Here is a 15,462-nt window from a genome sequence, read left to right as displayed (position 1 = left end):
CTAATTATTATCTCCCTCACTGTATATGGTGGTTATGGCCCTGGTTAAGCGGATTAACTGTCTCCTTGTATAATATCTCTAGTCTCCAGCACTCTGTAAAGATTGTGGATGTCAGGCTGGATGTTTCAGTAAACTAGAGGAAATTGTTGCGCTCTAAATTGACCATAAAAACTCCTGTTTCTTCAAGTGCGTAGAGCCGAAGAGATTCAGTACAAACTATACAGAAGTCTATCAAAAAATGTTTTTTTTTATTTTCTGGATTGCATAGGTCAAAAAGTGCAAAGTGACTTAAAAACAAATGACCAGGAGCAAACGTGTAGGCACATTGCTATCTTCAGTGCTCACTCTGAGACAAACATTCACCCTTTAGATGGTAAATAAGCAATTAGCTGACATGAATGACCACAAGTACAACTCTATCACAGGTGGAGGAGTTCCAAGAGAGTCTAATAATTGGCATGCATGACAAAATATGTGTAATACTCCTTTTTTTGTTATAATTGAATACCTGTAATATGTGTGGTCATTAATTTCAGCTAATTGCTTATTTACCATCTAAAGGATGAATGTTTGTCTCAGAGTGAGCACTGAAGATAGCAATGTGCCTACATGTTTGCTCCTGGTCATTTGTTTTTAATTCACTTTGCACTTTTTGACCTACCGTATGCATCCAGAAAATTATTGTTATTGTTTATGTTTAAGTGAACCATACCGTCCTGGATACTGGACTGCAGATGATTGACGATGGCAGCGAGAATAGTGGACAAACTCATGATCTGAGCGCACTGACCCAGACCCAGAATAAACAACTCATTCCAGCATGCTCGTACCAGAGCCGTGTTACACTCCTGCCTACACACACACACACACACACACACACGCACAAACGAGCACACAGACACACACGAGCGCACAGACACACACGTGCGCACGCACACACACGCACACACACACACACAGACACATATGCGCGCACACACACGCAAACACGCAGACACAGACACACACGCACAAGCGCACACACAAGCACACGCACGCACGCACACACACACACACACAGAGAAAGAGAGAGAGTAAATGTATTTAAATTTAAGTTAAATTATAATATTTTCTTCTATTATTTTGATGTTTTTATTATTATTCTATGAATTCCTAGCTTTGGCAATATTGTATTTTTTACAGTCACGCCAAAAAAAGCCATTTTGAATTGAATTGAGAGAGAGAAATGACATAATCTCAAGAGATAGCACGCACAATATAGAGAGAAACCCTGCGAATCTCACCCGAGAGCAAGGAATGCTGGGATAGAGCGCGCCCAGTGCATGGAGAGGAAGAGCAGGCGTGACGCAGACTCACAGATGTAGTGCACATTCAGATACTCCGGCATCGGGCTTGGCATCGTCAACTACAGAGAGAGAACAAGCAAACACACTCCATAAGAACATGTTTCTTTCATCGTTTACAAAAACAAAAGGGTATTTTTATCTTAGAATATCAAAAGCTGCAATTAAGAAACTTTATATTTTTACACATACTATATCAAGTCGAGCCATATTTATTTATTTATTTATATAGTGCGTTATAAAATACAGCTTTACATTATAAAGAACAAGAGTTGCATTATATAATAAATATAATGAATACATTTAATAAATTCAACAACTATAAATCAGCTGTACAGAAGAGAACATAGGGTCGTTTTTCAGCTAAATTAACTTATTCTGTATTTATATAATTTACTGAATAAATAATAATTGTCTTTTAAGCACCCAATATTATATAATAATTATATTAAGTTAACCAATATCAATATTCTTAACCACACATTATGCCTAATCATTCCGTAACACACATGCATTATTAAACTCAACATAAAATGGCATTCAAAACCCATTTTGTGGCATTTAAATAAACGATGTAGAACAAAACATGATTTTAATCCGTCAGGATTTGACTGGACGGTGAAAAGCGGGTCAGTGGGGAAATGGAGTCAGATATGAATGTGAATTTGCAGTGGATTGTGGAAGATTAATGTGACATGTGACACTTCATCAACCTCAACTTTATTACATTAATGCTAACCAACTAAATAAGAGCATTGGGACGTTTTTAGGAAGGCTGCATTATCCACAAAAACAGCATAAAACAATTGCTAAATGGCGATTTGGTTAACATTATCCTACAGGTGGAGTCAGAAGAAAATAAAAGTTGTTCACATTTTTGATGAATGATTATAAACACTTATTTTTATGAATTTTGATGAAGGATTGTGATTTTGATTGAAGGATCTTGATGTTTCTGAAGGTAAATTTTATAAATTGAAAGGAACATCACATCAATATGTTCTCTAAATGTAAATGTCCAGGGAGAAACACAATGAGTTTTATTAGCAGCACTTCAGAGTCTGATATCCGTCACTTTTTAATTCATTTCACAATTAATTTGAATCGCTCTTCTCTCAACCACTAGAAAATAGAAATAACTTTTACTGAAGCTTCTGGTCATAATGCACTGAAGTGATGCTCTTCTCTCAGTATTTCTTGTTTTCCAGTGCAAACGTCTAAAGATTCTCAAATCAAGATACAAAACAACATCAAATATGAAGTCTTGTTTTCTGGGAAACTGATCAAAAATGAAGTGAGTTTATGATTAAAACAAGAACAATTATCCGTAAATGGGCTCTACTTAATTCAAAGGGAAGTTTTCATAACTCACTGACAGATATGTGTTCTGAAACTCAACAGTTTTTCAAGACTTGCGTCTCAAGTACATGTGTCTTGATTTAAAGATGTTTAGATGTTTGTATTGGAAAACAGGACAAAAATACAGAGGAAGATATTCATTTTTTCTATGCATGCAACATTTAATGCCACGATTTTATGATTTCTGCTCTGATTTACGACCTTTTTAAGGCCTGCATAAAGACATTTTTTTCTTGAACTGTACTGATGGATCGAATGGATTGAAGATCTGGAACATGTACTAAGAAAGTCGTTTTTATAACACTTTAGACATTTTGAACCTACATGTCAACTAGCAGTCATTAGAGTAAGACTGTTTAATATCGGCTAACACTGTATTTTGATGCTCCTCAACTTTCTACTGACTTTAACTAACTTTGCAAGTACAACCCTAAGCTAACAGTCTACTAATACTCCCTTGAGAGTTAGTTGACATGTAGTTGGAAAGTTAGTAAAATGTCTAAAGTGAACTATCGAAATGAAGTGTATTTAATTTTGATCGTTAGCATGTGAGAATGCTGTGTACACACCTTAAAGCTGACGTGTGTGTCTGTAAGCAGAGGTCCCTCGACTTCTATGAGCGGTGTGATCTGGTCCCTGCTGATCACCTGTATTGTAGCTCCGCCCCCCCCGTCCACCTGCGACAAGCTCCGCCCCTCCGCCGCATCACTGGGGTTCAGGGCTTTAGCCAGCGTGTCGAAGGCACTGCGACACCAAACACATCACACACAGAAACAACCACAAACATTAATGCATTCTCACCTTGTTTTAATGGTACAGTTAGAAATGAGCTCTTTAAAAATTCAACGTCAGTCCAAAAACATAAAAGAGCAAAGGAACTGGAGTAAGCGTGTATAAAAAAATACGTAATGGTAACATTTTGTGTGAACATTTTAAGTAAACACTGATTTTTCATTTTGCACTGCAAAAAATGCTTTTCTTACTTAGTATTTTTGTCTTGTTTCCAGAACAAATATCGAAACATTTCTTAAATCAATAAACATTTACCAGATAAGTAAAAAGACATAAGAAATTAAATCTTGTTTTCAACAAAAATTTTTTTTAGCTTTTGCATAAAATAAGCAAAATTATCCGGCAATGGGGTGAGAAAAATAATCTCAATTCAAATGGTAAACAAGCGAAAACTCACTTTTGATTTTTTTTATGGGAAAACAAGATAGAATTTCTTTTTACTTATCTAGTAAATGCTTATTGATTTAAGAATGTTTCGATATTTGTACTGGAAACAAGACATAAATACTAAGTAAGAAAAGCATTTTTTGCCGTGTGAGGTGACATCTCTTCACTGTGTAAACACACACACGTGTATCGTCTGCATTAATAACACACCGTGTGATTTCACTGGGTGAATCCTCCAGCTGAGCGTCTGTCGATTCTCCGTTACTGAGCGAGTCGTTCAGGTTTGCTAATGACGAAACCACATTAGCCAGCGTCCCCAGATCACCCTGTCCTGACTCCGCCTGATCAACAAATAATTTCAGCATGAAAAACCAAAACAAACAAAGATACAGCTGCTCTGAATGATTATAATATGTAAAATAAAATTATAATAAAAGAACATTAAGTTTCACAGCAATAAAAACCCCAAGGTTTGCTTGGACTGGACTACACAAAACCCAAAAGAAAAGACTGACAGACACAGAGAACGTAGATGTGTTTACTTTGTCTGTTGCTAATAGTAATGTGCCATCAGCCTGTATTAAAGGTTGTTGGATATTGACAAGCATCCCAGAGTCCAACAGCCTGGACCTGCACAGAGGATTAAAGCATGATCAAAACACATGTATTCACTTTGCAGATGCTTTCATTTAAAATGTGTGCCTGAGAAATAAGTAGTCAAATAAGATAAATACACCCACTGTGCTGCTGTATTGAAGTACCACATTAAATCCTTCATTCTTCATGTAAGCTTTGTTTTGAAGCTAACCCTCTGGTTTAAGCTAGGTGCAAATTGTTTGTAATTGTGGATTCAGGTCTCACCGTGAAGCGTCTTTCTCAGAGATGAAGGTTGGTGTTGCGATGAGGGGACTTCGCAGGTCTTTCCTGATGTAGATTTTCTCAGTGGACGCTGCACAGTTGGCCGGTTTCTCTCTGGGAAGATCGATGGGTTTCCTCTCGCTCTGTACAGCTGTGGGAGTAACATTAGCTTTAGCCAACTTTAGCTGCAAATAACATTATTCAAAAATCGCTATAAAGCCAAAACAATCTCTGTTACCGTAAATTGTATGTTTATCTCTGTAAAGCTGCTTTGAAACAATCTCCATTGTTAAAAGCGCTATATAAATGAAGATGACTTGACTTGACATATAACACACTGTCAGGAGATTCAGGCACCGAAGTCATCTCACTGCGCAATTATGAAACATTCAAAGGAGCCACAATCTACACATTTGTGCCATTTTATTTTTAAAGAGGTCCTATTATTTTTCCCATGTTCATCTGTGTTTAGTGTGTGATGTTGCTGTTTGAGCATGAAAAAGCGCCAGTTCTTCTCTATATCAGTGTCAGTGTTTCTGAACTCCTGAAACGCCTCCATTGTAGTCTTGAGTCTCCTCCGGGAACACGTCACAATATTCCTCATTATAATAATTCATGCGCAGAATAAAGGCGCGGGGCCTGGTTGAGTTAGTTAGTAGTGTGTTAAACTGGGGGTTATGGAAAGGGGCGGGACATTTCCCAAACACACTCGAAGCGCTCGACCAATCACAACACACTGATCCAGCCGGCCAATCAGAGCACAGTGTGCTTTTCAGGAGGAGGGGCTTCATAGAGACAGGAAGTAAACAGAGCGTTACTGACAGACTGGGAAGAGAGGAGCCGCAACAATGGAGAATATGAGGAAAATAATCAACCTATTCTAGTAAAACCCAAAAACAAAACCAAGACTTTGAAAAGGGGTCCTCTTTAAAATGTATTCTTGCACCACAAAAGTCATAATTTATTTCTTCATGATAACAACACGCTCGCAAAAACCTCCAAGACTGCGAAGGACTATGTTTGTTTGTGGGAAGGTTGTGTAGTATCATAGTCCTCAAACACAGTCAGTTACTGTACATCACTGTTTGCCTCACATTTCTGTAAACATGGGCCAGTTCTGAGAACGGTTCACAGATCCTCAGATGAGCTCAACACTATTTTGATGGTTAAGGGGTGTAGAAAAAAAAAAATACAGCTCAAGTTAATGCTCTCAGGCACATGATCATGTGGTCTGAATTGGTTTTAAACACTCACACTCCATCTTCATGCCCATCTCCAAGCATTTGCGGAGACGGCAGAACTGGCAGCGGTTGCGGTGGTGTTTGTTGACCACACAGTCCTGGCCACTGCGACAGCTGTATGTCAAACTCTTGCGCACACTTCGCTTGAAGAAGCCTTTACAACCTTCACAGCTGACTGCCCCGTAATGCCTCCCTTCAAACACACAAACACACACAGAGATGAGACGCATCAATGAAGGTTTTGAGTATTCTGTGTGTTTTAAGCTTCACGGAAAATGGACTGGAGTAAGGGTATATAAAAAATATATATATATCTATATTAAAAAAATTAAGGTGATAACTTGTTGAATAATGTGTTTTTTTGTTTTTGTTGAAAATTAAGTAATAAAACATATATAATCAACGTTTGTTTTATGTTCTTCCAGGGAAAAGAATTCCTATAATTTAGAATGAGACAAATCAGACAGTGACATCAATGTAAAAAACAAAACATCAAACATCATATACATACATAATATAATCCAAAACTCACATGTAAAAACATAGTTCGGCCCTGTTTACAGCTGGTATTAAGATGTTTTGGTCGATCGGATCACAGGTGGACGACTCTAAATACAGGAGTAAACGGGTCTAAAACGCTTCGAGCTCGTCCAGTTTCCTCCACTCAGAGTTAGTTGAAAACACATTCGGCCGGATTGCTTTCGTAGTGTAAACGCTCATGTGATCGAATGTGTTCAAACAGCCACTAAAGGCCGTCTTCTCTCCGGCTGCTGATGTAATGCGGGAACATTATGGGAAGAGCGATCGCCAGACGGGGTTTAAACTGAAGACTGGAGACTCAAGTTTGGGTTGAAGATGGAAAACGTACCAAGCTCAATGTTCTCTCTCCATTCCTGATGTCTAACACACACACACACACACACCCACACACACACACACACACACTCTCTCGCGTCTGTCAGAGCAGAAACTGAAGCTGATGTTCTCCGTGTGTTTCTCCGTCGTCTCCAATCGCGTTTATATGTAAAGTATATGAGCTTATTGTCCATTACATTGAAAGATCTGGAAAAACCCCAACATTTACTCCCCCATAGACCCTCTGCTCGAAGAAATCAGGACAGAAGTGTTTGAAAGTGGACAGAAGAGACGGATTTAAACACCAGGTGTAAACGGGAATGTGTCTCTCGTCTACTTGTGATCCGATAGACTAAAACGCATCTTAATACCAGCTAAGTACCAGGGACATAGTTATGGTCAAATTAATTAAAATTAAACAAAAGCAGAGCAGGGTTTCGAACTTCTGATCCCATTTACTCTTAATATTTGATTAAAACTATGGCGCTTCCTTGTTTTGCCACTAAGTCGTCGGCAGATAACATTGTGTCACTCGGGTCGACAAACCTTATCATTGCGCACTAGATATTGGCATTTAAAGTGACCAACAAAACGTCCTTTTGTTTTCGCATGACCTTTTGAGGCGTGATGTAAATCTTTATTGTCTTGCTCCTGAAATCAGACATATACATCTAAAAGCATGTATGATCAAGCACAGTTTACTAGGCCAAACAGAAACAAATCTTTCAAAGATTCAGTATGAACCTCACATACTTGCCAAATCCAGTGATTAGTTCGTTCTCTGTAACTTTTGTTTGCAGCCAGCCAATATAAGATTATAACTGGCCTAGGCTGCGTTTCCCAAAAGCATTGTAAGCATCAAGTACATCGTAGAAACCATTGGCACTTATGGTCTTTACACTCTATTTAGGCTTGCAATGCAGGAAAATGCCAATTCAGCATGCAATAGGCTTTATGCCGAGCGTCACGTGACCAAGCCGGAAAACAGATCACATCGCTTCCGATTCAGGTCTTTTGAATGCGCTTCATGAATTTTTTTGCGGTTTTACTGAAGATAACTTGCAATGAGCATAACCAATGTCCCTCGCATGTGCAGATTGATATTTAAAAGTTTTTTCATTTTTCTTCTTCACACTAACGTTTAGATATTTAAATAGCATAAAACACCAATAACAAAGTGAACTTAGTAGGTTAGCTGATTTCCTTAAAAATCCATAGATATCGTAGTTAGTTCTTACGGCCGTTAACACTTTCTCTGACAAGCGGATGCAATGAGACCTGTTTTCTGGTTTGGTCACGTGACGCTCGGCATAAAGCCTATACTCATCAGACGGTGTGAGAATGAGACTAATGTAATAAACCTCTCTCATATGTAATGTTGTGTAATGTGGCATTGGATGTGTGTGTACCTGAGGCTTTATCTCCACACACCAGACAGTACTCTATAGGCTGGGCTCGGCTCATGTCTGCCCCTTTACCCAGAAGCCTCTCCACTGACACTGCATCTGTCACAAACTACCAGAAAAGGCAGAAGGATTACTTACTACCATACAGGGTTAGGATTTTACAGCACAATTAGACACACACAGATCAACCCAGGGCACAGATAAGAATATGAGAGTATATATCCTACTGTCCAACAGTGGAAATGTGTGATCTAGTACAGATTTTATATAAAGTCCTAGTTTTTGTTATTTTTGGACCAAAATGTATTTCCGATGCTTCAACACACTCTAACTAACCCACTGATGTCACATGGACTACTTTGATGACGTCTTTATTTCCTTTCTGGACAAGGACAGTATACCGTACACACATTTACAATGGAGGGACAGAAAGCTCTCGGACTAAACCTAAAATATCTTAAACTGTGTTCTGAAGATGAACGGATGTCTGACGGGCTTGGGACGACATGAGGGAGAGTCATTAATGACATCATTTTCATTTTTGGGTGAACTAACCCTTTAATTAACCCCTCTAGTTTGCTGTCTTTTTAAGCGCTGTGTTGGTTTCAGTTCTTCTACGTCATTTTATGTTGGTTGTTCTGTTCCTGATCCATGTTCCTGTTCCTGAGATTCTGTTTTGAGTTTATTTTCTAATCAAAGACTACAGCACTTAGATCACTGCACTCGTTACTGTGTTTAGGTTACGGTGTAGGAAGCCTCGAGGCAAGCAGAGCTGGCATTGTTATGGCAATGGCCGTTTTTGTGTTTGATGCGCGCGCTGTACACGGTAGGCCAATCACAACAGACTGAACTATCTGGCCAATCAGAACAGAGTTGCTCGAGGAAAGGAGAAATTTAGAGGGATTGATTCATTTGACGAGTCGTTTGAGAATCATTGAAAATGTGATGATGTTGTGCAAATGTATATTATGAGGAAATTAAACCGTTTTTTTTTACCTTTGATGCATGTAAACATGTTGTAGGAGACTCCACAACAACATTAGGAAACTTTAAAATAGCATAAGAGGGGCACTTTAACATGCTGGTAGTGAAACTTAAATCACAATCTACTGTCAGAAATGGGAAATGCATCCATTTAACGGGGAAGAAAAATAAATGACCAGATTATCAAAACGAGAGTAAGACAGTAACACTAACTTTTGACACGACTGTCCAGAGTTCGAATCCGCCTTTTCCCAAACTCATTCTTCCCACCGCATATCAGCTCGGAGAGGAGTTTATTTTAAATAAAAATTACGAAAATGTTAGAAAAGTGCCTAACAGGAAAAGATTAGTAGGAATTAAGTGTTTAATGTGTAGGGTTAGCAGGGTATATGCAGGAATCTTGAAGTTAATTTTAATACCTTTTCAATACTTTTTCAAGACCTTCTCAATATTTTTTAATACCTCACCGCCACTTCAAGCTGTAACCATTTACATCAGTGATACTTTTAACTTAACAGTTTTAGTTTGTGATAAAGACTATAGACCACTCTGATAAAAAAAAAAAACAATCAAATAGGCTGGGATAGTAAATCAAAGCAAAGTTTTTTTAATAAAAATGACTAAATTCACACACTTTTACGATGTTTTTGGGACTCAAACTGTTGGACAGCTAATTCAGAAAAAATACTTTCAAAATGTAAGACTTTATAAAGCTGTGATAAGACTTTTTAATACTTTTTAAGGGTCTTAATTTTCCCAAAATTGATTTATCACCTTTTAATACTTTTCAAGACCCCGCGGATACCCTGGTTAGGGTTAGGAGAAGCATCCATTTATGATTTTAATAGACACTGAATATGTTGTTATTATTGCACTGTTTTATAATTTACTACAATACACTGAGGAGCAAATAGTACCTGCCACTATTTGCACTAAGTATAAATAGCATCTAACAACTATTTGCACTTAGTGCAAAGAAAATACTGCTATTTTCACTGTGTAAATATAATTTAACATTCAAATGCACTCTAATGTAAAGAAAACACTTTTTTCCCCTCTTTATACTTAGTATAAATAGCATCTTTTGCTATTTGTATTTAGTCAAAAGCAGAAGCTGGGAAATTGTGACAATTCAGCTTTTTATGATGGACTTTAATACTTTAATATTGAAATTCTGGGTCTGGGACAAGAGTAAAACAATCAAATCTCAACATAAAAGGCATTTGTAAAGTAGCATAAACAAAGGAAGATGGTGATAAAAAAAAAAAAAAAAAAGTTTACAATTTTAATGTGACCTCCATATACACTACCAGTCAAAAGTTTTTGATGGAAGTTTTAGGATTTTGAATGTTTTTAAAAGAAGTCTCTTCTGCTCACCAAGGCTGCATTTATTTGATTAAAAATACAACAAAAAAACTGTAATATTGTGAAATATTATTACAAAGTAAAACAGCTGTTTTCTATGTGATATATAGTAAAGTGTAATTTATTCCTGTAATTTTCAGCATCATTACTCCAGTCTTCAGTGTCACATGATCCTTCAGAAATCACTCTAATATGATGATCTGATGCTCAAGAAACATTTATCATTCTTATCAATGTTGAAAACATTTTTATTTCAGGATTCTTTGATGAATAGAAAGTTCAAAAGAAGAGCATTTATCTGAAATAGAAGCTTTTGTAACATTAAACACTACCGTTCAAAAGTTTGGGGTCAGTAAGAATTTTTATTTTATTTTTGGGAGGGAAATAAATAAAATAAATCAATACTTTTTCATAAAGGATTAATAAAATTGATTAAAAGTGACAGTAAATAAATGTATAATGTTACAAAAGATTCTATTTCAAATAAATGCTGTTCTTTATACTTTCTATTCATCAAAGAAAGAATCCTGAAAAAAATGTTTTCAACACTGATAATAAAAATAAATGTTTCTTGAGCATCAGATCATCATATTAGAGTGATTTCTGAAGGATCATGTGACACTGAAGACTGGAGTAATGATGCTGAAAATTCAGCTTAGATCACAGGAATAAATCACACTTTACTATAGAAAACAGTTATTTTAAATGGTCATAATATTTAACAATATTACAGTTTTTTTGTTGTATTTTTAATAGGGCTGTCAAACGATTAATCGCGACCAAAATAAAAGTTTGTGTTTACATAATATATGTGTGTGTACTGTGTATAATTATTTTTAATACATAAATACCCACACATGCATGTGTATTCAATAAATATTTGCATGTATATACTGTATATTGACTGAATGTAGCCTATATATAATGTATATTTTATATAAATATAAACATTTTATAAATAAATAACATATTTTTCTTAAATATATACATGTGTGCATTTATATACAAAATAATTATACACAGTACACACATATATATTATGTAAACACAAACTTTTATTTTGGATGCGATTAATCGTGATTAATCGTTTGACAGCCCTAATTTTTAATCAAATAAATGCAGCCTTGGTGAGCAGAAGAGACTTCTTCTAAAAACATTAATAATCGTACCGATCCCAAACTTTTGGACTGGTAGTGTAGTAAAACTAAATGTGCCCACAGTTGCAGAAACACTCATGCATTTGTGTGACTTTATACCTGGATTCGTCCGGGCACCAGACTGTCAGCGGTGGCGAAGATGAGCTGTTTGGCACTGGTGCTCTCCGGCGACGCCAGGATAAACTGCTGTTTGGGAACAGTGTTTGAGTCCAGTGCCGTCACTATCTGAATTTTTTGACCCGTCTGCTGGTCAGTGACTATCTGTGGGAGAGAAAGTGTGTGTGTGAATGTGTCTATGTGTCATCATCTATGACAAAAGCATGCATGTGTGTGTGTGTGTGTGTGTGTGTGTGAGTGCGTGTGTACCATAGGGAGCATGCAGATGTGGAGATGTTTTGTTAATCCTTGATGTGTCGAGTATTATAAATGAAAAGACCTGTACAAGTATGTTAGCCATGAATTGTAGATCTGTCACCTTGTCAAAGACCCTTCCCAGAGTATTTGGATCTTGTTTTCTCTGTAATGTCTTTCGGATCCAAATAAATGCATTCAAATGTGAGTGTGTGTGTGTGTGTGTGTGTGTGTACCTGTATTCTCTGCGGGGTCGTGATGGAGGGGTCAGTGGAGATGATCTGAATGCGCTGAGGAGAGTTGCTCATCACTGAGCTGTCTGATGGAGATGACTGTACCTGCAACACACACACACACACACACACACAGTACATTCATCTTCATCTGAGAGTCAAAGACAGTGTGTTTCCATGGTAACTAAGTGGTTCGCTTCAACAAAGAGCCCAACAAAACAATTGAAACATAAAACATATTTTCATATGCTTGCTAAATTAAAGGCATTCATACAAGACAGTTTGAGCACAGATAATGAGGATGAAACATTTCCCACAGCTGTCAGTACATGTTAAAATGAATGGCTCAAAATGTGGCCATCATTGGCGTAAGTCAACCACTACTGTTAACTGCAGCGAGTGATAATATCACACAAAATCACTTTCCCCAATATTCTCATTCACAGTTCCTCACTGCTGGAATGATCTTACCTAGGCTACACATCCCTGACAATATTTAACCCTTTATGGTATAGTATGGCAACAATTAATTTCTACACACTTCCTTGTTATTCAGAAAAAGTACAATATGTTGCACTATGCCCCTGGAGAGCTACTGTCCTGCAGATTTTAGTTCCAACCCCAATCAAACACACCTGGACCAGCTAATCAAGCTGTTCAGGGTTACTTGATAATTACATGCATGTGTGTTGGAACAGGGTTGGATCTGAAGTCTGCAGGACAGTAGCCCTCCAGGAGCAGGGTTGGTGATCCCTGCACTATGGGAATTAAAAGGGCAGGCCTTAAGGTAGCCAATGATGTGCTGTTTTTAAGTCACATGACATTTGAATGTCAATCCAAGTTCCATTAATTTCCATGTTAAAATTAATGGCTCAAAATTTGTACATTATTGGCATAAGTCAACCACTACTATAATAATAGACATTATTAATTAATAGACACTTTTATTAATAGACATTAAAAACAGTCCTTTACGATTGTTGCTTGTCAGACACGATCATCGCTGTAAGTCTTGTCACACTGTAAGATCTCAGTTGTCATTAATGTCTACGACAGTCAAGATGTGTTAAAAACTAACAAACACAACACAACTCGTCCGGAGATTTACATCATCAATCAATGACACGTTCGGTGATGCGAGCTTCTTTACACGCGGGATTGAAATGGTACAAAGAAATCTCTAATGTTCATTTTGGTCATGGCTTGTCTTGAAAAATAAGACAATTTGACCGTGGTCGTAGGAGAATCACTGCAGGACTGAGAGTCAAATCTTCTGACACAGGTCAGAGGTCAAATCTGATCATTAATCTGCTGTCGGTGAACACGTCAAACTAGCGATCAAAGACTTCAGATTTTAGCCAAGGATCAGAGGAATCTTTTAGGATTTGCAAAATTTGTCTCAGACGACCAAATCGCAGTGTGCACCCGGGTTAAGGCTACCAAGACAGACAAATCCCTGACAATATTTTAACCCTTTATGGTACAGAGTTGCCATATGGCAACAATTTATTTCTACTCATTTCCTTGCTATTCAGAAAAAGTACAATATATTGCACTATGGGAATTAAAAGGGTGATTATGTGCTGTTTTTAAGTCACATGACATTTGAATGTCAATCCAGAACTCTCTTTCCCACCGTCACCCTCACACCTGTTGCACTATGGGAATTAAAAGAGCAGGCCTTAAGGTAGCCAATGATCAGCTGTTTTTAAGTCACATGACATTTGAATGTCCCTCCAAAACTCTGAAAACGTAAAACACCTGTTGAAGTGCTCCAGAAAATGCTCTATTAACCTCATTTCTAAACATCTCTTCTCATGGTAGATTTTTTTTGCCGTAAATTAGTAAATTAGATATTTTTATTCACAAATCAACTTGGTCTAACATATAGTTTTACCGTAAATTCAGAACATATCCATGCTTCCACATGGCAATGCTGTACCACAATGGAATTGCTGTCATGTATTTCACCATTGGGATTTTTTTAGATAGTAGCATCAACAATATGATTGCAGTTTTTATTTATTTAAAGAGTTGGTTTATTGTAGTATAGTTGTATTCATGTATAAATAACAAACTGATTTCTTCTTTTCAGAAAATTAATACAGCAATATTTTACGTAAAGGCCAATAGGAAGAGTGCAGGGTTAGCTCTTCCAGAGTGAGGATGAGTTAGCCAAATGATAGGGATCTACTTATTTTTGGTTTGCATGAAATCCAAGTATATAAACCTATCAACTTCTAAAAGACATGTGCTTTTAAATAGAGAAGAAAATTATAATTTTATAGGAAAAAATACTTCTTTTGACAGTTTTCCATTGTGGTACAGCGTTGCCATATAGCAATGTTTCCCTAAGTACCCTCTCAAAAATATATATATTTTTTCAAATCTTTTTTGATTTGTACGATTGAAGTTATTTCATGTATTTAAACTTATTTGAAAAAATATTTCATGGTTAGAACATAATGCATAGCTTAGTTAAGACTACAAAACTATTATATTCAAAACTACTTCTTTGCTTTCAATATTTCTTAAAGTGCCTCTTTTATACTTATTTCTGATATTACCTTTCACGTATGGCATAAAAGCTGTTTATGAATGTAAATGAGTGATTTTCATTCACAAAAAAACAATTATGAATTTGCCTAAACGAGTCGTCAGTAATTCCAATCTTATTCCAATTCCTGCTGAACCTGCAATAGTTTTGTAACTAATTTACATAATTACAGCCTATATGGTCTTGATTGGCTGATCAGGATCTCTTAGCTCCGCCCTCAAACACTAGTGTATCTGAGACTGGGAGAGTTTGGTTCGTGTTGTTCGTGTCGAGAAGACGCTGTTTTCTGCTGACAAAGCAAATCCACTTTGATGAGATTGATACGGTGAAACCCACGCCATCGTTACTGTTCGTATCACTGTGATCAAGAGCGGAGATTCAGATATGATAATGAGCGTTTGGTTTCTGACCAATCAGAGCAGAGCAGCTCTCAGAGAGGCGGGGCTTAGAGAGACTGAATCCTTGATCGAACCGTTTCAGACACTGAGAGAAAAGAGCTGATGCTGCAGTGGAGATTATGAGAAATGTTTTGACATTGGATGCATGTAAACCTATTGAAGAAGACTCAAAACAA

General features: G+C 37.0%; 1 protein-coding gene across 2 annotated transcripts in view; it reads right to left on the bottom strand.

Moving 5' to 3' along the window:
* The window catches only part of nr2c2 (nuclear receptor subfamily 2, group C, member 2), a 32,087-nt gene that overhangs the window by 10,777 nt on the left and 5,848 nt on the right, over positions 1-15,462 (bottom strand). For both annotated transcript variants that reach the window (XM_056246939.1, XM_056246940.1), the window contains exons 3-12: positions 12,335-12,436; positions 11,847-12,008; positions 8,245-8,350; positions 5,994-6,173; positions 4,743-4,890; positions 4,424-4,511; positions 4,092-4,222; positions 3,272-3,446; positions 1,284-1,405; positions 713-852 (exon numbers count right to left, since the gene is read on the bottom strand). In XM_056246939.1, the coding sequence (XP_056102914.1) occupies positions 713-852; positions 1,284-1,405; positions 3,272-3,446; positions 4,092-4,222; positions 4,424-4,511; positions 4,743-4,890; positions 5,994-6,173; positions 8,245-8,350; positions 11,847-12,008; positions 12,335-12,436 (1,354 nt within the window). The remainder of the gene's footprint in view (positions 1-712; positions 853-1,283; positions 1,406-3,271; positions 3,447-4,091; positions 4,223-4,423; positions 4,512-4,742; positions 4,891-5,993; positions 6,174-8,244; positions 8,351-11,846; positions 12,009-12,334; positions 12,437-15,462) is intronic.

The sequence above is a fragment of the Rhinichthys klamathensis genome, unplaced genomic scaffold (assembly GCF_029890125.1).
Source record: "Rhinichthys klamathensis goyatoka isolate OS25496 unplaced genomic scaffold, OSU_Roscu_1.1 h1tg000040l_1, whole genome shotgun sequence".
Taxonomy (NCBI): Eukaryota; Metazoa; Chordata; class Actinopteri; order Cypriniformes; family Leuciscidae; genus Rhinichthys; species Rhinichthys klamathensis.
The sequence above is the reverse complement of the archived record's forward strand: the minus strand, read 5'-3'. Positions and strand labels throughout refer to the sequence as shown.